This window comes from Mirounga angustirostris, unplaced genomic scaffold (assembly GCF_029215605.1).
Source record: "Mirounga angustirostris isolate CCGP_5_RB_7025 unplaced genomic scaffold, mMirAng1.0.hap1 SCAF_6, whole genome shotgun sequence".
Classification (NCBI taxonomy): Eukaryota; Metazoa; Chordata; class Mammalia; order Carnivora; family Phocidae; genus Mirounga; species Mirounga angustirostris.
In genome coordinates, this window is record NW_026991714.1 from 48,180,372 (window position 1) to 48,204,976 (window position 24,605).

The 24,605-nt window shown below is 35.6% G+C and overlaps 2 protein-coding genes across 5 annotated transcripts in view; one reads left to right on the forward strand and one right to left on the reverse strand.

Annotated features, from left to right (window-relative positions):
• RALGPS2 (Ral GEF with PH domain and SH3 binding motif 2) overlaps positions 1 to 24,605 on the reverse strand; it is a 156,497-nt gene that overhangs the window by 41,045 nt on the left and 90,847 nt on the right. The gene's annotated exons all lie outside the window — the stretch shown is intronic.
• ANGPTL1 (angiopoietin like 1) lies at positions 1,007 to 23,141 on the forward strand. Of its 2 annotated transcripts, XM_064594268.1 has the most exons (6): positions 1,007 to 1,365; positions 4,730 to 4,907; positions 6,866 to 7,711; positions 18,479 to 18,672; positions 20,105 to 20,375; positions 22,145 to 23,141. In XM_064594268.1, exons 2-6 carry the CDS (start codon positions 4,874 to 4,876, stop codon positions 22,330 to 22,332), a joined length of 1,533 nt encoding a protein of 510 aa, XP_064450338.1. In that variant the 5' UTR covers positions 1,007 to 1,365; positions 4,730 to 4,873; the 3' UTR covers positions 22,333 to 23,141. The 2 variants fall into 2 exon arrangements, with proteins under 2 accessions (XP_064450338.1, XP_045733332.1); XM_045877376.3 differs by lacking the exon at positions 4,730 to 4,907.

Below are 24,605 nucleotides of genomic sequence, written 5' to 3' on the forward strand. Positions count from 1 at the left end.
TTAATCAACATTTCTGGGTTTAATGAAATATAATAGCACAGTTAGTACTGAACAGTTACTAATTCTCTCTCTAGACTTTTCTAAATCCACATAGCCAGTGGGGAGGCAGATCTCTCTTTTTTCAGGCCAGGGCTATGTTTGCTTTTAAATCTCAAAACATCAACTACTAAGAATAACCTTATTCAGAAAGAGGGGTCATGTTTTTAGAATAGGAGGAAGTGACATTATATAACATCAGAATTTTTTAAAGTATTACATTTCTGAATTTTATATATAGATTTCCATTTATTTTTAGTAATTATATATATGAACAGTTTTATCTTAAGAGACATTACAGAGTAAGATATATCACAACATTAAGTTACATCTGTTTAAAACCTTCTGAAATGGCAACTTAGTAAAACGTTTAAAAATTCTTCTACACTGGGACGCCTGGGGGGCTCAGCTGGTTAAGTGGCTGCCTTCAGCCCGGGTCATGGTCCCAGGGCCCTGGGATCGAGTCCCGCATCGGGCTCCTCGCTCAGCAGGGAGCCTGCTTCTGCCTCTCTCTCCCTCTGCTTGTGCTCTGTCAAATAAATAAAATCTTTAAAAAAAAAAATTCTTCTACACTATAAAGAGTATTACATTATTTAGGTGGCTGCCTCCTGACAAAGTCTAACTCTTGTTCTTTGTAACAAAAAAAACCTTATCAGCCTGTTACTATTTCTGAGAAGTTGAGTACTATTTTTTTCAGTATTCAAGTTAAAAGATCTCTGGCCAGCAGACTAAAATGTTTGTTTTATAATTGCCCGCTGAACTATGATAGTTTGTTTCCAGATGGTGCCCTTCCTTCAACCTGCACACAGTCTCTCCTTGTTCAGAGCTATTCAGCCTCCTGCTGATCCCACTACCCCCACCCCTATTTAAGGCTACGGAGAGGAAATCCTAAGGAGGAGATTTTCCCCCCTAGTCTCCAGCAATTTTTTGGTGACGTAATATGTGGGCTGAACTTGAGTTTACCGAGAAAGAGGGAATCACTATTCAAGGGTGCTGTATATACAATCTGGGTCAGCTGCAGCTGGTTACTGCACTTCTCCATGTGGCAGTCAGAGCAAAGCCACAATGCTTTCTCTGCCGGATTAAAGACAGCCCACAGACCAGAACTTCCACTATACTACTTAAAATTACATAGGTGGCTTGTCAAGTTCAATTGATTAGTGTTGTAAGAAGAAAAAGAAGGTCCTTATTACTGCTTGGATTTGACGGTCCAAAACAAAAATGCAATTGCCATTAAAGTCACAGATGAACAAACTTCTACACTGATTTTTAAAAGCAAGAATAAGAGCAGCAAGTTTCTGGGTCTGCTTTATCAACAGATGCATAAAGGTATTTTAATATTTCTTTTATTTTTCTTTAAAATTCTGTGTATGTTCAAAATTTTACATTTGTAGGAATTTCAAAATCTTTTATTAAAGAATTTAAAAATATACTACAATTTATTTTAGTTGAAAAAGGTTTTTTTTCTTTTGCACCTCTATGTGAAAAACTGATCATTATGTATTTTGTGATGATTAATGCATGATTTGAGGTTCAATTTAGTAATATTTGGTATATATGCTTATACATTGGTACATACATGTTAGGTTTCAGAAAATAAGTGCTTTAGTGACCCTAGAAATTTTAACAAGTAACAGATTAAATGTGTAAGGTTTATAACGCAGTGATTAAAAACAAAGGGTTACAAACAAAAGAAAAGAGCTGTAAACATGAGTTTCTCTCCACACAATTCCAGTGTGTGTGTGTTGGCAGGTCACGTATACTGTTCGAGATCTTAAAGTACAGCTACAAAACACAGCTAAAAAAGATATAAAATTAACTGAATGGCTTTGCAACAATTCCTCAATTATAGTATAACCAAATATTAAGCAGAAATTTTTGTAAAGATTTAAGCTATATCTGTGGTATTTCTTGCAAAAACTCAAGATTTTAAATAACTTTCCAGGTTTACATGTAAGTTATTTAACTTGGGTAACAGAAATTAAAAACTGCTATACCTAGAATTACTTAAGAAAGCAAAGTTATTGATACATTAAAAAAAAAAACCCTAAAACTTTACAGATTAGGACTAAGGAAAAAAATAAAATGTGACAGAAATATTATGTAAGCAGTCAGCAGTAAAGTAGAAAATAAGAACCCAGAAGATACAATTACTTAAATACATGATTAAAAGACCAAAAATATATAATATTTTTAGACAGACATAATTTTGGTAATCATACAAGAGGTTTCTTTCACTGCTCTACTTTAGCTGTATTATGAAAACTTTTAACAATAAAATTACTAGTTAAACACCAAAGACACTTAAGTGTTTTATGATTTGGGGATCCTCTGTTCTTTTAAAAACTAAAGACACTGAATGGTAAGAATCTTCAACAAGCAAATAATTGTAGAGCTCAGATTTCTTCAACTTTACATTCATGTCTTTTCCTTAAAGATTCAGACTCTAAATCCTGGGAGGATCTCTGTTAAACATATTTAAAGAAACTGATAAATTGTCCAAGCAATTCTACCATTTCTCTCTTTTCCGCTGCTGCTTGCTGTGAAAAGTGCAGGATCTCGTTAAACCTCGGTTCTTACTGAAGCCTTAGGCAAGCCCTGAATCTGAAACCCCAAACACACAGATAACTCCTATCCCTTCCTTCAGAGGGGGTGAGACTGTTCTCAAGTCTTTTCCCAGAGCATAATTACAATCTAGAAGTATCTAAGGCATCTTCAATGCTTCATAAATTTAGGGTCATTGCCTCATGCTGTTTTCAGTGCACGACATAGCCAGTTAAATGTCTCTATGCATTTACCATCGGAAAGGAAGTAACTCCTGATTTTTATTTCTTCTCTCTACTAGCTGGCAGTGTTAGCAACTATGAAGAGAAATAGTACCAATAAAATTAACCCAAAGCACGGATAACTTTTTTTCTTTTTTCCTTTTTTCTTCTAAAAACAACCAAGCAAAGACACAGATTTAAACTTACGTATACTGTAACTAATTTATAACATTCTCTTGGGACCTAGGAAAGTTTTAACATATACAGAAAGGTTTTATGAGGTAACACAGATTTATAGATCTTGCACTTTTAAAACAGAACGTGGTGGGAAAATATTAAATAAGAGAATGTTTTCAGAGAATGTAACAGTAAATGTATTTTTAAAACCAGTTCTTACTCATGACGTAGCTAGTCTACTACTTCAGAAATGTGGCTCCTTATTCTTCTTTAGGTGACAACGAAGTCATTACTTTTATAAGGTCAAAGGAATTATATTTATTTAAGAACAAACGTTTAGTTGCCTCCTTTGAATATCTAGGTCAGATTCTCTTATGGTACACAATGATTTATCTTACGATTTAATCGTAGAGGAGCCCACAAAGAGCCAAGGCAGAACACACCAAAGTGAAGCTATTGCTATTTTAATTTCACATCTCTGTTCTTTCATGACAAACACTGATGTAAAGTCACAATAACAGTCTTGGATTATATGTTCTTAGTTGTCCTATACAAATCTGTGTCTGGTGGGAATACAAGCTATTCCAATCAGAATATTGTTCATGAAATCCTACTTGAAGTTTCATGACAGCTGCTGAATTTCCCTTGTTTTGGTAACTTATCTCATAGATTTAAATAATTTTATGATCTAAGAATTTCCATTCTATTATTAAAGTGAAATGAGTGAATCTGAGGACTAGTAAGTTCACTAGGTAGGGGAAATACTGTACATTTTACCGTCCCAGTTTTAAAAATAAACCATACCTAAATCCCATGAATCTGCAAATATAACAAGAATCTTTTATTGGTAACTCTAGTACAATAAGTCTTTTCTTACAAAATAGATGACCTTAAGGTCTAAATTTTCTCTTGACATCAGAGACAAAACATAAAAACAAAAAACTAAAAGTACTCATCCAAGTGTGCTTTTGTTTATCAGTAAGGAACAGAAGGCCTCTGATATAAATATGGAATACTATTGTGCTCATTCCTCCTATCTTGATTATGTTAGTGAGAGAAAAATAATTTTCCATACCCCATTCACTCTTTGCTTTATTTTCATTATCACTCCACTTTGAAAACACCATTTATTTGACAACACCAAAGGAGACATGGTTTTAAAAAGTAGCAGTCATCTTTATGACTATGTTAAAGAGTCCATATTTCATGGATCTTAAGAACCTTTATTTTTTGGGAGGGTTCCTAATCACAAGTTAGATATGTAGCTATCAACTGATACAATACATACAGGGCGAAAGGAATGACAGCAGAAAAGTTTGGGACTGAAAAATGATGGAATCAGAGCCTAACAAAAACGATTCACAAATACCTTTTCAAAAATAAGTAATGGGTCCATGTAACGACCTACAAACCAGGAAAAGACTGAAAAACAAGCAGCACAAAGTTAGGGCTCCTCCACAGTTACAGCATGACTAGGATAAAAAAATCACAGGTCTGGAAAAGTTAGGAGTAGAAGAATTGAATCCAATCTGAGTGCTAATTTTGGCTTCTCTGGGACTTTATTTTTTTGTAGAAAGAGTATTTTCTTTCACAGTGTTGTTGTGAATGCAAATAGTTAACATGCATTAAGCACTACATTCATGTAAGGGATTGTTATGCTATTGGTGATAGAAAATAGGACAGAATATGTTGCCATATGCTGTAGTGGTTAATGAAAAAGAAAAACATCAACTCTGGAGTCTTTTGCCTAGGTTCAAATTCTGGCTCCACCTCTCAGAAGCTGTGTGACTCTCTGGGTAAGGTACTGAAATTTCTGGATGCCAGTCCTTCACTGAAAATGAGGACTGTAGTAATCTACCTCAAAGGGCTGTAGTTACAAGCAATTGACTTAATACATGCAAAGGGGCTTCAAACAAGGCCAAGCACCCAGTAAGTATGAACTACTGTTATTACTACACTGCTATTATTAGTTGTAGGCATCAACAACTTGGAACCCATCTTCTCAAACCAAAAAAACAAGAACTTGGGTGGAAAGTGGGACAGAAGAGTTCTTAGTGTATCCACTGCCATCCTTCAAAAACAGCAGAACAGGCATGCAGTTTATCAGAGGGGGAAGGTGGGCCACGTGCTCCAGCAGCCTGCTTGTGCAGCTGAGGGAGCGGCACGTCTTACCTGTTTTCTACTGCTACTACTCCTGAGGGAGGTAACTTGTGAGAAAGGAAGCAGCTTTGGTTCTTAGAGCGAGTACTGGTGTTTCTACAGAAATTGTACAGTGAGGAACAGGGGTCTCTCTGTCACAGGAAAAAAAACACTCCAAGCGCACATGCCAGCAAGACGTACCACTGCTGTCCACGCTGACTGAGGAGCCGGGAACCTGAATTCCTGACCTGGTTCTAATCCTGCCGACTTGCGTGGCCCTGGCTTTCAACAGGCACCTGGGTGCAAAGAGGTTCTCTAAGGCACTTTCCAACTCTAACAATCATATTCAATTACAGAGAGTTTCTTTCCTTGGTTATGGTTACAGAAAACTATTGAAATTGTACTACAATACAGTTCAGTAGAATCTCTGTTAGAAGAATGAAACTGCTAAAAAAAAAATGAGTGAACCTGCTAAATCATACATAAGCTTAGAGCATTTACATGATTATGGTTTAGAAAACACAATTACCCACAAAAATGACTGTAAACATTCTCTCATTCTTAAACTTGTCACTAATCCCAAAAGGACACACTACAAAAACAAAAAATATGATCCCAAAACTTTCTGGTTTGAGATCTAAGAATGTGTCTTTAATTAGATAGATAAAAAAGATATTTATTATAGAGGGCCAATTTAATTAAAAACAGATAATATAAATATAAAATAATAGCTAATAAAGTCACCTCCTAGTAACTTTAATACTAGTTAGGGAAGAGGGGCGCCTGGGTGGCTCAGCTGGTTAAGCATCTGCCTTCGGCTCAGGTCATGAGCTCAGGGTCCTGGGATCGAGTCCCACATCAGGCTCCTTGCTCAGCGGGGAGCCTGCTTCTCCCTCTGCCTGCCTCCCCCTGTTTGTGCTCTCTCTCTTTCTCACTCACTCTCTCAAATAAATAAATAAAATCTTAAAAAAATAAATAGAATATTTAATACTAGTTAGGGAAGAATGTTTTAATCAATGCTTTACAAACACTGTGTATCATTTTCAGAGTCTTAAGACAGTGAGTAAACTTTTCAAGGGTAAGTAAAGTGTCTTATTAGGGTCTCAAAGCACCCAAGAACACTAACCCTTTGCCTTTGCACACAGTGGGCACTGAGCTGAGGAACAAAAAGCATTACAGTGAGGTGGTAGTTGGAGAGCTATTCTCTGAAACCTGAATTTTAAACAAATGCAAAGGCATCATGGTGTTGAATTTAACAAATCAGTAACGTTAATTCCGGCCCAATTTAGTAACACCAATAGATACCCAGTTCTCCCCCTGCCTTTTTTTAATATATTAACAACTTTAAAAGTAGGTTAAAATGAATTCTTTCCTTTTTCCCTTCATCGGTTTATTTTTTTACTTAAGAAAAGACATGAACTTTAATGTAGTTTTCCAGTAATACATTTTAAAGTTCTAAAAGGAAACAGTATATTTAACAATTTTCGATAAATTAGAAAGTGCAGGCAATGTAATCCGCATGGCTGAAAATCCTGGAGCACACTGGTTTTATTCGTTTTTGCTTATTTTTTAATGGAGCACCTCAGATATAAACAATTATTCCTAACACCAATCCAACACAACTAGCTAATAACCATATCATCTTGACTGCAAGATGACACATCCTGGGTTTTGCTCATGTTTATTATTCTACTTTTTTTATTTATTTGCTTATTTATTTATGTTTTCGTTGGTTTGTTTTCCAAAAGACTTCATACAACCTCATTTCAAAATGAAGGCTTTTATCTGGATCCTAAGTGTGCTCTTCTTCCTACTAATGGGCACTGGACACTGCAGAGGCGGCCAGTTCAAAATAAAAAAAATAACCCAGAGGAGATACCCTCGTGCCACAGACGGTAAAGAGGAAGTAAAGAAATGTGCATACACATTCCTGGTACCTGAACAAAAAATTACAGGGCCGATTTGTGTCAATACCAAAGGGCAAGATGCAAGTACCATTAAAGACATGATCACCAGGATGGACCTTGAAAACCTGAAGGACGTGCTCTCCAGGCAGAAGCGGGAGATAGACGTCCTGCAGTTGGTGGTGGATGTAGATGGAAACATTGTCAATGAGGTAAAGCTGCTGAGAAAAGAAAGCCGTAACATGAACTCGCGTGTTACTCAACTCTATATGCAACTACTACATGAGATTATCCGTAAGAGGGACAATTCACTTGAACTTTCCCAGCTGGAAAATAAAATCCTCAATGTCACTACAGAAATGTTGAAGATGGCAACAAGGTACAGGGAACTAGAGGTAAAATATGCTTCCTTGACTGATCTCGTCAATAACCAGTCTGTGATGATCACTTCACTGGAAGAACAGTGCTTGAAGGTATTTTCCCGACAAGACCCCCATGTGGCTCCCCCTCTCGTCCAGGTAGTGCCACAGCACATTCCTAACAGTCATCAGTACACTCCCGGACTGCTGGGAGGGAACGAGATACAGAGGGACCCAGGTTATCCCAGAGACTTAATGCCACCACCTGATCTGGGAACTTCTCCCACCAAAAGTCCCTTCAAGATACCACCAGTAACTTTCATCAATGAAGGTAAGTTACCTCTTACTGTTAAAAATGGAAGTATGAGGTTAATACGTTTTATGGTTTATGAAACAATGCACATAATAAGCCCTGACTCTTCATCCTGGTGATGTAATTATACACGGACATTTTTGTTTTCTATTAATCAAGAATTGAACTGAAATACACCTCTCAGCTCTGAGTCTAAGAGTTCCTAAAAACAGTGTATTCTGTGAGGAAAGTACTGCCTTCCAACCAAATTCTTACAATCTAAGTTACTAGCATTAAGACAGGAATGAGTCCACAATCCACTTCTAACCTCTACAACCATCCTATCCTCCTCCAGCTAGGTCCTCTTGCTGCTCAACAATCCTTTTGTTTACCTCTTGCTGCTCTTCTCATTCTCCTCCTTTCAAAGGAACATTTAAAAATTTGCTTTCACTCTCCTTAAGCCTATAATTATACTTCCTCCTTACCTCCACTCTCAGAAATGCACCATCTACTGCTGTACTGAGATGTCTCCTCAGGTCCGAGGTTCCTTGTTCTTTCTTGTCTTGAAAACATCTGCACGACACCCATGGCTTCTTGCCCTCAGTCTTAAAGAGGAAAAGGTATCCCTTCTATTTTCCAAGGCTAAACAAACTACAACTTGTATCATATACCCAGTTTTCACTACGGTATCAAAAAACCCTAGAATTGATCCTAATATCCGTTGCTCTATTTCTTAATTCTTTCCTTCCTTCCTCCCTTCTTTCCTTCCTTATTGATCACTGATCTAAGTGCCCAGAATACAAAGATGAATAATCCACCATTGTTTGTTTGGTAAGCTCACTGCTAACTTTCTAAATATTTTATTTTACCCCTGCATCCATTTTCTCATAAAGCATTCTCCTGAATTCTTTACAGGTTGATTTGTTTCCTCAGAGTGGAAAGAAAAGCCCAAATGCCCAAAATTAAAAAATAAATCACAGTTCATTCACTTATTGAAAAGGCAGCAAATAAAACTGCACATAGACTATGGAATAATTTTAAACAAGAAACAGAACAAAGACTGGAAATGCATATAGCATAAAATATCTCTCTGCAGCAATGGACACCACTGACCATTCACATCTCTCTTCTTGGGCCTCCACATCATAATATTCCGACTCTTCCCACTTCTCCAGGTCCTTCATTTGCATCCTCTTCCTCTTCTACAGCTTAAAAAGTTTTCCTCAAGATTCTCTATTTTACAGGTCTCACACACCTTCAAGGCTCCAAGTATCACCACTGCTCAAATGCCTCCTGCCTGGAGCTCTCCCTCCTGGTTCTAACCAATGCTGAATGTTCGCATCTGGATGTTCTACCATCACTTCACACGGCGCTGCTTCTTCCCCTGAAATGCCTTCTTCCAGCTTATCTGTCAACCTGGCAGATTTCAAGGCTTAAGTAAAATATTATCTTAAATGTTACACATTCCTAGATTCAAACAAACAGATCTCGATGGCTCTTTCCCCAAACTGCTACCTATGCCTTGAACACATTTTCTATATCACATTACACTAGGGTTGTTTGCATGTCTGTCTCCTGCTAGACTGAACGCTTCTGGAAGAAAGTGAACTGTGTTTTCATTTTTCTACCTCAAACATTTAGCCAGAATCAAGCTTTGGCACATTGTGCTCAGTGTATTTTAAGCACTACAATAGATATTTGAGGAATGAGTGAATGAACAACTAAAGCCTAAAATAATCTCTTTCCCAATCTAGCATTTTCCTTTTAGAAATAATTATTATAGAGGTAATACATATTTATTGAAGAAAATCTAGAAAATACTAATAAGCTTTTTAAAAAACTTCACTGAGGGGCACCTGGGTGGCTCAGTTGGTTAAGTGGCTGCCTTCGGCTCAGGTCACGATCCCAGGGTCCTAGGATTGAGTCCCGCATTGGGCTCCCTACTCGGGCGGGGAACCTGCTTCTCCCTCTGCCTCTGCCTGCCTCTCTGCCTACTTGTGCTCTCTATCCTATCTCTCTTTTAAATAAAAATCTTAAAAAAAAAAGCTTCACTGAATATCCAAATAGAAATAAACAAAAGTTAACATTTCAGTAATAACCTTCAAGTCTTTCTTTTTTTCCTTTCTTGTTAACATGGTAATCACTTTTCTTGCAATTTTAAAAGATAACTTTGTTCTTTTTCTTTCTCTGTGATTATATCCTTAGGATAAACCTCCATTAGTAAGACTGATGGGTCATCTGATTTTGATTTCTCTATTGTGATTTATGCTGCTCCCTATTTCTGAATTTGCTTGGCTCATCTCTGTTACTTCCCTCCTGCCCCACACACGTAGTCAGCTAAGTTCTATCCATGTTGCTTTTCTGTCTTTCATGGGCTTGTCCCTCATTTCTTTCCTTTTTTTTTTTTTTTAATTTTATTTGAGAGAGAGAGAGGGAGAGGGAGAGACAGCACACACAGGGGGAAGGGCAGAGAGAGAGGGAGAAGCAGGCTCCCTACTGAGCAGGGAGCCTGATGCAGGACTCAATCCCAGGACCCTGGGATCATGACCTGAGCCGAAGGCAGACGCTTAACCGACTGAGCCACCCCGGTGCCCCTTGTCCCTCATTTCTATTCAGAGCCAGAACTCTAACTTAGATCCAAGTTATCTATGGCAGCAGCTGGAGAATAGAGACTTCTGGATTATCATAGCTCTGTAACCTTGGGGGGGGGGGGAACTGCTCTGTACCTCAGTTTCCTCATCTGTAAAAAAGAGGATAATAATTGTACTTACCTTACAGAATTTGACACTTGAGGAGTGCTTAGAACAGTGCCTGGCACTCAAAATGTTAACTCTTATTAGGAATGGTATAATAGCTTGTTGACTAGTCTAACTCCATTTTCTCTCTCCATCAAAATATATTCTATTTGGCAACAGATCTATCTTCTTAAACTACTACTCTGATCACATCACACTTCTGCTCAGCGGTTCCCCATTACACACAGAAAATGTGAATTTTGCTTAGCCTGGGTAAGAACAATATCCTCCTCAAATGAAACCTACTTCTTTAACTTTCCTTCTATTAATTTCCTTCACAAATACCATCTGCTTTAATAAAATGAATCAACTCATTGTCTTTGAAATATTTATCATGCTTTCTGCCTATCAATTATAAGGCTCAGATAAAATAAAATAAAATAAAATAAAATAAAGTAGCAATTCCTCCTTGGAGCCCTTGTTGACTTCCTCAGGCTTAAAGTAATTGCTCTTCTCCATTAATTTCTTTTCTCTGGGACATAAAATATATACAACATTCCTTATATTCCCTGTTGAATTATCAGTTATCTTTACATGTACTTACAGCACTCAAATACACATCTAAGTAAAATGCCTTCCAACTATAATGTAAGCTTCTTCCTGGTGGATGGATATTGTATCTCATTTGCAGATGCTAAATAACTGTTGGGTTAACTTATTACATTTTTATAGAGCTTCCTAAAGTTTTCATTCCACAGACCTTCATGAAAGTACTTTAATACATTCTACTGTACTGGATTAATTCAATTTACACTGTTCTAACTCTCAGTAACAACAGGCTAAAATACCATTATGTTAGGTAAATGATGATCACTATTAACATCCTCACACCCTTTGATTTTCAAAGGAAAGATGTATATACAATGATCCACTGGGTATAGAAAGAAAAAATATGTATTTTTAATGATCTTTTAAAAAGTATGTGTTTTGTGTAAGCTTTTAATGTATACAACTTCTCAGCAAAGTAGTTTATTCATATAACATAAATAAACAACTGAAGTGTGTGGAATTTTTTTTTTAACTGATGGAATGTACAATTATGTAGGTATGGAGATGACCACCATGGAGTATTTTCTGTGGGTGCTAATCTTAAGCAGATGGTATCATCAGTTCTCGAAGAAATTATTATTCACATACTCATACACTGATACATTAAAAAATGCTTATACAAAATGAGCTATATCAGTTCTAGATTTTATTATACATTGAGCTATAGTGCAGGAACAATCTTGTATTTCAGAATTAAATCCCATGCTAGGGATTTAGCATATAAAAGTCCCATTAAACAGACTTTTGTTTTAATAAAACAATGGTGTTTATATTCCCATTAACCAATCCTTAATGTAAAAATTAAGGGCAGACATAACTTCTGTTATTCACTATTTATTTGTTGTTATAAGTAAACATTAACTTTTCACTTATTTTATTCTATAAATATTGGTCTTTGATATTCAAGGACATAATTAGTTACACTATAAGAATGGTCATTAGAACACTAGCGAACATAAAAGGGAAAGTGAACAGAATTAAGAAAACCTGTTTCCTTTGTTATTAACCTTGGAGAAGCGACTTTGCCTGTCTGGATCTGTTCTCTCATGTGTATAAGGAGTGCTGGTTGGACTGGACAATTCTAACATCATGTCCTAGTTCTAATATTCTATGATTCCTATCAAATATAAATTACTATAAGTAGTAATTAAACTTGCCCTTTCTTTTCTTTATATATAATGTGCGAAAATCTGTGTTTATATTATTATCAGACTGGAAAATATGTCTGAGCTGTTTGGGTACTTGCACAAAAGGGGCAAAGATGGATGGTCCTCCTGTACTTACAGATGCTCTGGCACCAAGAAATTTGTATTACTGTACGTGTGGGGACGTGGTCTAGAAGACTAAAGTCTCTAAATGTATAATGTGTATGTATTATTTTAAAAGTGTTTTAGCCAGTCAGAAAAAGTCAAATACTGTATGATTCCACTAATATGAGGTTATCTAGAGAAGCCAAATTCATAGAGATAGAAAGCTGAATGGCCGCTGGTGACGGTTTCAGTTCTGCAAGATGAAAGGAGTTTTGGAGAATGGTTGTACAATAAAGAGAAGGTACTAATGCCACTGAACTGTACATTTAAAAATGATAAAGTTGGTAAACTTTGTTATATGTATCTTACCATCATTTTTCTAAAAGGGTGTTTTAATGACAATTTTATATTCTTTTAAAATGGTTATAAGAAAAATGCACCTCAAAAGAACTTATTATGAACTTAAAGCAAATAAAGCAATACTTTTGTTAGATTAAAAATAATTACCTCCAGAAACGTTACCCTCCCTTCTAGCTTAAAAACAAAATGGGAATGTAACTACACGCCTGGCAAATTGCCATCAATAAAATTCTTAACTGTTATTCAGTGGCTGCATTTTGGGTTAGTGTTTTATAGAAAAAAAACAAAAACATTACTCTTTTACAAATGGTATATTTATGAATATAAGTTTACTCCTTATAGGTGGATGGACTTGAGAAAGTTCCTTCACAGTGTGTTAGGGCATAGATCTGAGTATCAGGAAATTTGGATTTTGGCAAGACTTTTTTGTTGCCTCTTTTGTAAGAAAGACTGCTGTGGTGAATAAATGAGGTGACGCACATAAACATGCTTTGTGTATGGTATGACCACCAATTATTCCATTTCTCTGTGCCCTTCCCTGTATGTGCCTTGCTATGCCATGTATGGGGACATAAATTGTAACCTTAAAAAGTTAAACCCGAAAAGCAGTCATTAGAAACTTAATATGCTTTTCAGTGGATAAGCTAATTTTCAAGTATTTATAAGGCTTCTTATTGGTAAATTTTAAAGACACAACTGGTTTTGGCGGAATACTTATATTAACACTTAAAAAAGAAAAACTAAAGACTGCTTAGATAAAAACGGGCTGTTGGAATAGGACTCTTGTTACAGTTATGGGAAACAATTGATCAACTCTTGTAATTAAAAATTAAAGTTTGGGATGCAAACTGCATTTGAAACTTTTATTAGAAGAATTTATTATTGCTTCAGAAAGTATTTGCCTCAAACTTCCCATTCTGAAATGTTGTCAAATATATTTATCTTATACTTGGCTCACAACCCAATTAAAAAGTTTACCTCTCAGAAAGATTTTACTCGCTGACCAATTATTTGAAAGCTCTAAACTGATTATCTTTTTTGTCCTGTTTCTCCTATCACAAAGAGCACAGGATGGACAAAGTAAGAAAATAAATGACTTTAAAAAGGGAAGGTTTTACCTTTTAACATAAGCAATTAAACAGTTGCTTTACAGAAAAAAGACAGGTATGTTAAAGATGGTTCCCAGTAAAGGTATAGTCAAAGTATGAAAGAAATTTTGTTAACCCACTGTTCTGGTCAAAATATAGGTTCTTAATGAAAAATACATGTTGGGAAATAATGTGGCATGACTGGTCAATATTTTTCTTTCTATGAATCAGATCTATTAACTGGAGTTTGTTAGTCCTATACCTATACAGACTTAAATCATCAAATAAACTGAGCAAGAGAGACACTGGTCCTTCAAATTCAATGTACAGAATTCCAGTTTCCTGCATTGAGAAGAGTCTAATTGCGTGTCAACAAAGATGAAGACTATTTCAAGATTACTCAATGCAAGAAAAAGGTTAATAAAATTCCTATTTTAAAAGAAAGGTACTTCCAGTCTATACCCTATGTGCACCATTATGAACAAATTTCTGATACATGTCAATTAATTTATTCCTAATAATATGCAAACCTGCAAGTTAAATTTGACCTCTCAAAAACAAAGGTGTTACTTTTCTACTAGTCATTTAAGAATTCCTATTAGGCAATGATTTTTATAGTAGAGAAAAGTAGTAAAACATTTAATATAAGAATGTCTTATAATCTAACTCTGGAGCAGAAAGTAAATAACATATTCAAGTAATAATGAAAAAATATTTCTGCCAAGATCAACAATACACACTGGCTAAGACAGGTTAATGGTTTATTTATAAAAATAAATACAAATACTACATTCTAATATTTATTACCTTTACTGAGGAGAAAAAAGTAGCTAAAAGCACTACTAACTTTATACACATGTTCTGGAAAAGGATTTCAACTAAATATTCCTAAGCCTTTTGATCAACTAAGTCTAACAGGCATCCAAACTGCAAATATGAAGCCCACCACAAACAAGTGGGTTGAAAATTAAAGATCATTTTAAATTTGCCTAAAATGAAGTCTTATCAAACGAAAGCAGGATTTAGAAAGCGCAGCACTTTTCAATTTGCTTAAATATCCAAGGGCCTTCAAATAGCAGAAAACAAATGCTACTTTACAAATACTTTGTTAACATTCAAAACCTTGATGTTTCTAAACATTTTACAGCAATTCAAATAACCTAATGAAAGTCCAACTGCTGAACATATACTTAAATATAAAATGTCAATTGTCAAAACTATAGTCAAGTTGACTTGACTCTATGGTTGTTTCTTTACCCCTTGAACCTAAAATTTTCTAGCCTATAGTAGATGCAGAAAAGACACATCTGGAAAAAATAATGTACAACTGAGGAAATTCTGGAAACCACGGTGGCTACCAGGAATCATTTAGTTCAACAAATATTTGAGTGTCTAAGTGGGCCTCACCTGTGTGGATAGACAACCAAAAGATACAGTGTTTGCCATGAGGAGTTGTATGAGTAAACAAATGACTACATTACCATGCATCACACAAAGTAATCTAAGAATGGACCTGGAAATTAGACTTCACTTTTCCTTCTATTTCACTCCCACGCCATATTAAATTTATTAAATAAGCATATATTTACTAAAGGAGCTACTGCTGTGTGTCAGGGACAGCAACAAAGGAGAAAAGGAGGCAACTAAGTTACTGATGATGACTACTCTGCCAAGTACTGTGTTAAAGGTTCTGAATACTTTGTAATTTAGATTCAGTAACTGATAAGGTAGATAATAAAAAATAATTCACGTTGAATTTTAATGGAATGTGATCTAATTTATGGCCAGTCTGATAAGCTCAAAATGTTATTTTTATCATCATTTCTGTTATTTTTATATCAAAATGTTATTTTTATATTTATCACAGCTTATTTATAAGCTTTCACAGACTAACCAATATCCTCATGAATACAGAACTATAAATTCTCAACAAAATTTTAGCAAATCTAGCAATACTTAAGAATAATACACTATGACCAAGTCAAGGTTATCCCAGGAATACAAGGTTGGTTTAACATCAAAAAATAATCAACAGAATTTACCTATTAACAAACAAAAAAAGAAAACCCTATTAGTTCAGTAGATAAATAAAAAGCTTTTGACAAAATCCAAAGCCCATCATGATAAAAACTCTTAGAAAACTAGAAACAGAAGGGACAAGAATTTTTAAAGTAGTTATTATAACTTAAAGGATATGTTCATAACGAACCCAAGACTGGAAACTGCAGAAGAGAAATAAAAACTATTAAAAAAGAATCAAACTGAGGGGCGCCTGGGTGGCTCAGTCAGTTAAGCACCCGACTTGATCTCAGCTCAGGTCTCGATTTCAGGGTTGTGAATTCAAGCCCTGTGTTGGGCTCCATGCTGGGCATGGAGTCTACTTAAAGAAAAAAAAAAAAAAAATCAAATTGAAACTCTAGAACTAAAAAATTCAATACCTAAAATAAATGTGACCCAAGAAAGACAGCATTAAGTCTTTACAGTTTCTCAAATTTTTTACTATTGTGTAGTGTTTAGTCATTGTATTATAATTTTAAAAAGTCTGAAACAGAGAAATAACAACAAAACATTAAAATGTGGGCTAGAGAAATAGATCATCTCTTGATTTTGTGTGTGGTTTTCAACTTCCTTGTATTTAAAATATGAAGGCAAGTTAATTAATTCATTTACTTAAAAAATGATTGATAGAAAAAAATGAAATCTTGCCATTTGCAATGATGTAGATGGAACTAGAGGGTATTATGCTAAGCAAAATTAGTCAATCAAAGAAAGACAATTATCTTATGATTTCACTGATATGCAGAATTTAAGAAACAAGGCAAAGGAACACAGGGGAAAAGAGGAAAAAATGAAACAAGACAAAACCAGAGAGGGAGACAGACTGTGAGAGACTAGTAATCTTAGGAAGCAGACTGAGGGTTGCTGGAGGGGAGGGGGGTGAGGAGGATGGGATGGCTGGGTGATGGACACTGGGGTGTTGTGTAAGACTGATGAATCACAGACCTGTACCCCGGAAACAATACATTATATGTTAATTAATTAAATTTAAATTTAAAAAAATGACTGATAGCCCGCTAACAGTTAAAACACTGATAATGTGAAGTCAGAAGAAAAACAATAGTCTCCATCCTCAAGGACCAACCTAGAGGGAAGAGTTCAGTCTCTAAGACCCCCTTCTAATGACGCAATTGTGTAACTATTTATTTAGTGAGATGAATCCTTCCCCAATTACCCCAAAAGGGATCCTGTATATATTGGCACAGTATAGATAACACATTTCTCAAAATTTCAACAATCCTATTATCAATATAGTGAGGATTTTCTTGAATGAGCTTTACTTGACTAAACTCTATTTTCACATAATTTCTAAAAGTTGCACATGTCCTAATTTAAATATTTCTAGTAAAATATAAAATTTGACAACTGGAATTTCTACACTTTTTTTGTTGTTCTAAAAGATCTGCGGGATAATTCTTATTTCTGAATCACTTAATACTTTCACATGCTTATAAAAAACTAAAGGATCAAAACACTGAAGAATGGTGCAACTAAAGAATGTTCAGTAAAACTTACAAGCGATCTTTCTTTAGATCCAAAAAATGTGGAAATCACAAGTTCAAGAGTCAGATCCTCTACAAAAGATTTCATAAAATGTTTTATCATTTTAAAAGATATGAAGAACTTACTCGTGTATTAAAAAATAGGGAGGGACTCCATAAAACTATGAAACAACGTAAGAGCAAATGTAGCCAGCAGCTCAGAGCATGGACCCTGGGATTAGAAAGAAATGGATTTAAGTCTAGGGTTTATTACCTTCTAAGATAAAGGACCTCAGACTAGTTAACTGTTTCATCTATAGAACATCTGTAAACTATCACAGGGTCATTGTGTAGACTAAATAAGAAAATTACTGTTAGTCATATAAATTGATACAACTCTTTAGAAAGGCATTTTGCCAACATTCCTGAAGTGTATTCTTACGGACTGCTGAATGGGGGAAAAAGCTAACAGATTCTATAAGTTTGGGGAACTCTGGTTTATTTCAGGGCTTCTTAATCTTTCATACGTGCATGTACACTGTGGGTTTCCAAAAGGGTAATATAATACTTAGCAATAATAAAACTTATTTGACCATGGTAGGCCGTTTTCACTAAGTACCTCAAAGGACTAGTGTGTTCTACTGAAATCAAATTTTGGAAACTGTAAACTGGGCACTATGAAGAGCTATAAAAGTATTCACGCCCTCTTGAACCAGTAGATCAATCCCACAGCATTTTTATAAGTTAATTATTTGAAAACCTGAAGCCAATAAGACGACACTTTGCATACTTTTATAATAGTAAAAATCAGATGAAACCTCAATAATCCAATGACAAAGGAATAAACAGTGATGTATCAATGTTAAAAATTTAGATTACAGCTACTAAAAGCGCCAGAATGAAGACTGTAGTTCCACAGAAATTTCTGTTAAAAGACAGAATCCAATTTTCTATGCATGTCAGAATTAAGACAACATAAAAATCTATGTATATGGACAAAAACTCACAAGAACAGTGGAAAATAAAACAAGTTAATTTTCCATATAGTGGGACTGGGGTAATCCTTTTATTTAGTTTCTTTAACTTTTATGGTGTGGTGTATGTAATAGATAAAAAGTGGTATCTGTAAAGAAAGATACAAAGGTAAGACTTTTGATTAAAAACTATTTTAATATGGCTCTGTTCCTATTAAGTTTCCTGGTAATCAATGATCTTTTAATTATAGGACCATTCAAAGACTGTCAGCATGCAAAAGAAGCTGGACATTCAGTCAGTGGGATTTATATGATTAAACCTGAAAACAGCAATGGACCAATACAGTTATGGTGTGAGAACAGTTTGGATCCTGGGGGTTGGACTGTTATTCAGAAAAGAACAGATGGCTCTGTCAACTTCTTCAGAAATTGGGAAAATTATAAGGTAAATCAGTGATTGAGACCTCAGAGGTGGAACATACAGCTCTTTCAGAGCAGCCATTCCGTGCGATAAGTAACACAGTTTTAAAATAACTACCCATATATATTTCATTATCTACCTTTGTCAAAAGGTAATTCTCATCTCCAGTTTTAAGGTCAAAATTAAAAGGTAAAAGGGAAACCGAAGATATCCTTTAAACTGCCCCTTTTCAGTCTGGATGATTTTTACATATATTTAATTCTTAGCAAAGACTACTGCTGATTCCATCTTCTAAAAAGACAGCTGCTTTTTTCTTTATGCCCATGTTTGTACCCATCAGCAACTGCATTTAAGCAATCATATGAACTACAGAACTTCAAAAAAATGACCCTTTCTCTAGGACTGATTACCTCTGATAATCACCCCCCGTGTTTTAAACTGCTAACACCAGACACTGGTGCTTCTGGGAGGTAACGTACACCTGGACTGTCACACAGGACCAGAGCCATGCTGTAGTAATGCTGGAAAAGCAAGCAACTGGTTTTTGCTAATAATTTTGATGTTTACATGCTAATTTTATGAGTGGTATACACCCTCCAGTTTAAGGATGGCAGATGGGGGAGATTGTATTTTCTAGACGGTCAATTCTTCATTCAAAATTGTGTAAGTCACGCGATTGCTCACTTTTATGTGACATTTTACTGGCAGTTAAAAATGAGACATTAATACATCCATGTCAAAAGTTATATAAATTTCTAAACAAATAACTAGGGGGAAAATAGTCCTACAACACAACCTTCTTGAAAACACAGTGTTAAGATCAGGTTTACCAAGCCTTACATTGTGCTGCGTACCTGCCATGGTGAATGCTTACTGAAATAGGAGAGTTCATTGATTGTTTTAAAAACAGTCTGCAATTTTTCCAAGGTGGAACTCTGAAGATTACTGTTATATCTTCTCATATTTAATTATAACAGAGCCAAAGACCATTTGTTTTAACAACAGAATACTATCATTTTTTATTGAGTGAACATAATAATGTTAGCTACCCTTTTTGTCTGACTATTGGGGTGGGGGGACAGTTACATAAATACTTTCAGGAAAAAAAATTTGGCTCTTTGTGTATGAGAGAGATCAGGAATCCTTTTCAGGGATTTAGGTAGTTCCTAGTAAATGTTTTTAGTAGCTAGGAATAATTTTCATTCTCTTTTGCCTTTTTCTTATCCATAAAGTTTGAAGCTAGCTGTGCAAATAAACACAGACAAACTAAGAGAAAGCAAAAAGAAACAAAGTGACTATGTGGGGCTTATAAAGATGAGGTGACCTATTAAAAGGGAAGTTCACATTACCACTTAAATGGTGAACAGTTATGTTATCAAAGATTTAAAACTTATCCGTAAAAAAGTTTACTATCTCTACACTTATTTATGCCCTCATGCTGTTTGTTTATTAACAGAAAGGGTTTGGAAACATTGATGGAGAATATTGGCTTGGACTGGAAAATATCTATATGCTTAGCAACCAAGATAATTATAAGTTGTTGATTGAATTAGAAGACTGGAGTGACAAAAAAGTCTATGCAGAATACAGCAGCTTTCGCCTGGAACCTGAAAGTGAATTCTTTAGACTGCGTCTGGGAACTTACCAGGGAAATGCAGGGGACTCCATGATGTGGCATAATGGTAAACAGTTCACCACACTGGACAGAGATAAAGATATGTATGCAGGTGAGTAAGAAAAAACTGATGTGCATTCTTTGTAGAACCACTAACTGCTATGCATTACAGAGAACCTTGCTATTAAAGGATATGCTACTAAAAATCTTTCCATAAAGGTAATTTTGGACTCAGTCATAGGTTACATAAGCTGCTGAAAGGTCAGTATCTCTTCTATAAGGCAATCCCAAAGTGTGAATGAACTCTGTGAAAAGCAAAGTTCTATCATTCTAACCTGGGGGTGGGGAACAAAGCAAAAGCTCATTCACCTGGCAAGAAAACTCTCTAACGCCTAAAATTCATAATTACTACTAACTAAATACCTACCACGTGCTAGGCACTGTTGTAGGTGCTAAGTATACAGCAACAAAAAAAGTTCCTGCCCTTCTAGAGCTTACTCTCTAGGAGACAAAATGATTTGTCAGGTGGTGACAAGTACTCTAATAAAAATAAAACCAGTGAGGGAAAAATGAGTGATGAGCAGCTGGGGGTTAGATGGGTGCTATTTTATACAGAGTGCCTGAGAAATGTTACTTTGAGAAGGTAACATTTGAATAAAGACCTGAAGGGAGTGAAGGAGGCCAGCCATTTGGGGACATGGCTTTGAAAAAGGCATTTCTTAGTACCCACATGAGAAGGAACAGTAGGACTGCAACATATGGTAGGAAGAGCAAAAAATCTTTATTCAGAGGGGCAATTAATATCCTCTTTAAAATCAGTTAGGCAATCCAGATATAATAACTCTTAACATTGGGGTGCCTGGGTGGCTCAGTCGGTTAAGCATCTGCCTTCGGCTCAGGTCATGATCCCAGGGTCCTGGGATTGAGCCCCATGTAGGGAGCCTGCTTGCTTCCCCCTCTGCACCTCCTCCCCTCCTGCTCGTGTGCATGCAGTCTCTAATAAATAAAATCTAAAAAAAAACAAAAAACAAAAAAAACCCAACATTAATTTTCATATACTTCTACCTTTTTTAAAAAAAGATTTTATTTATTTGTCAGAGAGAGAGAGAGAGAGAGCACAAGCAGGGAAAGCAGCAGGCAGAGGGGGAGGAGAAGCAGGCTTCTCACTGAGCAAGGGGCCGGATGCAGGACTCCATCCCAGGACCCTGGGATCAAGATCTGAGCCAAAGGCAGATGCTTAACCAACTGAGCCACCTAGAAGCCCTACTTTTGACTTTTTAACTCAGGTTTGTGGCCCTGATAAAGAGATATCCCTCCTGAAAACAGATCTATTTTTCTGTTCAGCTGTATCTTGGCCAGGAGCACATAGGTCTCTATGTTAACCTATCTTATAATGGCAAAAGAGGAAAAAAGGAAGAGATATAACCGAAGTATTCACCATATTTACAGAAACACATTTGACCACCTGAGTGCTATTCTATTTTATATTATTTTGTGCTATTTTAAGAATTCAATTTTCCCAAATTTACTTTTAGCAACTCTGTATCTTTCTTTCCCAATCTCTCCAATCTCTCCCTCTTTCTCACAAATGCCGTTTGTGTTTTATTTACCCTGCTACCCAGAAAATTGAATCACTAAAAAAAAAGCATGTAGTAAATAAGCAAAGGGCAAGATAAAGGCAATTCAAGTGATATTTCAAGTAGTTGACACTTCAGAACAGTAACAGTATGAATGAAGAAACAAATCCACAAAGATAAAGGTAACCGAAACCAATAAGAAAAACTCAAACCGTTCCAAAGGTAGCATAAGTTTTTGATGGTTTGCAGAGTACCACACTTAGAAGAATCCTTTACTTTGATATCTCTATTTTTTTCCTCAAAGGAAACTGTGCCCACTTTCATAAAGGAGGATGGTGGTACAACGCCTGTGCACATTCTAACTTAAATGGAGTATGGTACAGAGGAGGCCATTACAGAAGCAAGTACCAAGATGGAATTTTTTGGGCTGAATATCGAGGCGGGTCATACTCCTTGAGAGCAGTTCAGATGATGATCAAGCCTATTGACTGAAAGAGAGACAGACTCCAACTTAAATGACATAGAACTCTGTATTTTTCAGTTCCTAAAAATGTAAATGTTACATATATATTGTTTTGCACAACTCATTGCTACAGATACAGTTTTTAAAACGAATGTTACCATAACTGTAAAAGGGGATTTATAAATGTAGTTTCATCTTCCTCAATATACTACAGAAGGTTATTTGTACCCACAACCCTAGTTATTTTAAAAACTATATTGATTAAATACAGGCAGTTTGTTTTATAAAATGTAAATATTTGCCACAATGTATAACAAATCTTAGCTTTATTTTAAATCAAAACTGAATACATGTTCAAGAACAACTTATTTAAAAACTTTGAGATTGCTCTAACTTCCAAAAGAAAAATAATTTTAAGATTTCAAGCCAAGTAACACATTTTATTTATAAAAATATAGACAGGAAATTAGAGAAAACTCTAGTTTTGCCAACAGAAAATATATTTTGCATTGAATAAAAGTTATTTCAAATTGAATTTGTGCCTTTCACATGAAATGATTAGATCTGAATTCTTGACAACATATTTTATGCCAATTTCCCAAAAGAATTAAGTGACCCATGGGACCCACGGTATTAAAATACGTATTTTTAAAACAAAAATAATGTATGCAATATTTAAATAGTCAATTTACAAAAATAGAAATATACAAATGATTTTTTCAATATCATCTTCATATGATTTGCTGAACATCAAAATTTCCTGAAATGCATGTTTAGTTGTATCAGCAAAATACTGTTATTACAAAAATTTAGTAAGCCAAAGATTTTCAGATCTGAATTATAACTAAGTTTATTTATTAATTCTCTGCTCACCCTACCCCCAAATCTGCTATTCAAAAGTCAGAAAGCTTGGAGAGCTTTACAAGCATTACCACATACTGACGGTTGGGACTAATACAATTTCGAGGAACTGAGATTCAATAGCTTCAGAGCAGAATCCACAGGGGCTTGGCCGGTCCAATTTGCTTATTCCATCTTATGGCGTGTGTGTCATTTACTCACCTTTGGATCTAACAACTTTATTACCAACCTTCTGCAATAATTTCCTTCCAGAAACATGTTCATTGGTTACAGATGGCCTTCCCTTCATTCGCGAACTAAAATTTTAGAGAGATCTCACGACTTTTGCTTCAAGCAAAAAGAAAAACCCAATCAGAACTGAAGATGACCATTGGAACAACTCATGCCTACCAACATAACCAATGTTTTTCCTGTCACGTGTTAAAATTAAAATTCTGGTGAAAGAAGTAAAGAGAACGTCAAAACCTTATAGTATTATTATTCTTTTTTTTACTTATGGTCATCTTCAAATGGTTTTGAAGTCCCTCCTACCATCCCCAGAACAACAACAACAAAAAATCTGGTGTAAGATTTCTGGGATGGGGCGCCCAGGTGAGTCAGTTGGTTAAGCATTTGCCTTTGGCTCAAATCATGATCCCAGGGTCCTGGCATTGAGTCCCCCATTGGGCGCCCTGCTCAGCCCGGAGCCTGCTTCTCCCTCTCTCTGCCCCTCTCCTCTGCTCATGCTCTCCCCCTCTCTCAAATAAACAAATCTTAAAAATCTTGTTTAAAAAAAAGATTTCTGGGACAAATTAGGCATCTAGTTGTTATATCAAATCTTACCGGAATAAAATTTTCCTAGGGCATTCCATTTATTGACAGAACTACAGCATTCACTTAAACATCCAAAACCCTAACAAAGGCAAGTCTTACAGAATTTTCACAGAAAAGGAACATTATATTAGTAAAACTAGAATGATGTGAAAGTCCACATACAAACTAGAAAACTGGGCTGAATGCTAAACTGTCCTGGCCACTGGGCCCACTCTGTTCTCCTTTACAGACATGATATAGCTCTGTTCTGGAGTTCCTAGAGAGCAGGGAATAAGCAGCAGAATTATATGACGGCTAAGGGTAAGTTCTAAAGTCAGTACTGCTTGGGTCTTTGGCCTAACTCTACCAATTTACTAGCTGTGTTACCTGGGGTGGTCTTTATACTCTGTTTTCTTACCTATAAAATGAGGATACAAACAGTACCTAGCTCATGTGGTTACTACGAAAATCAAATGAAAATTTATGTAAATAAATACATGTGGTAGAACATTTAGAATAAAAATCCTTGATGTAAGTAAGGACTCCGTAGACTTTGGCTATCAGATTATTACTATTCATCTATGTACTTTCTGCCACACTTGCCGTGGTGCCTTGCATAGAGTAGGTGATCAACAAATGTGTTAAAAAG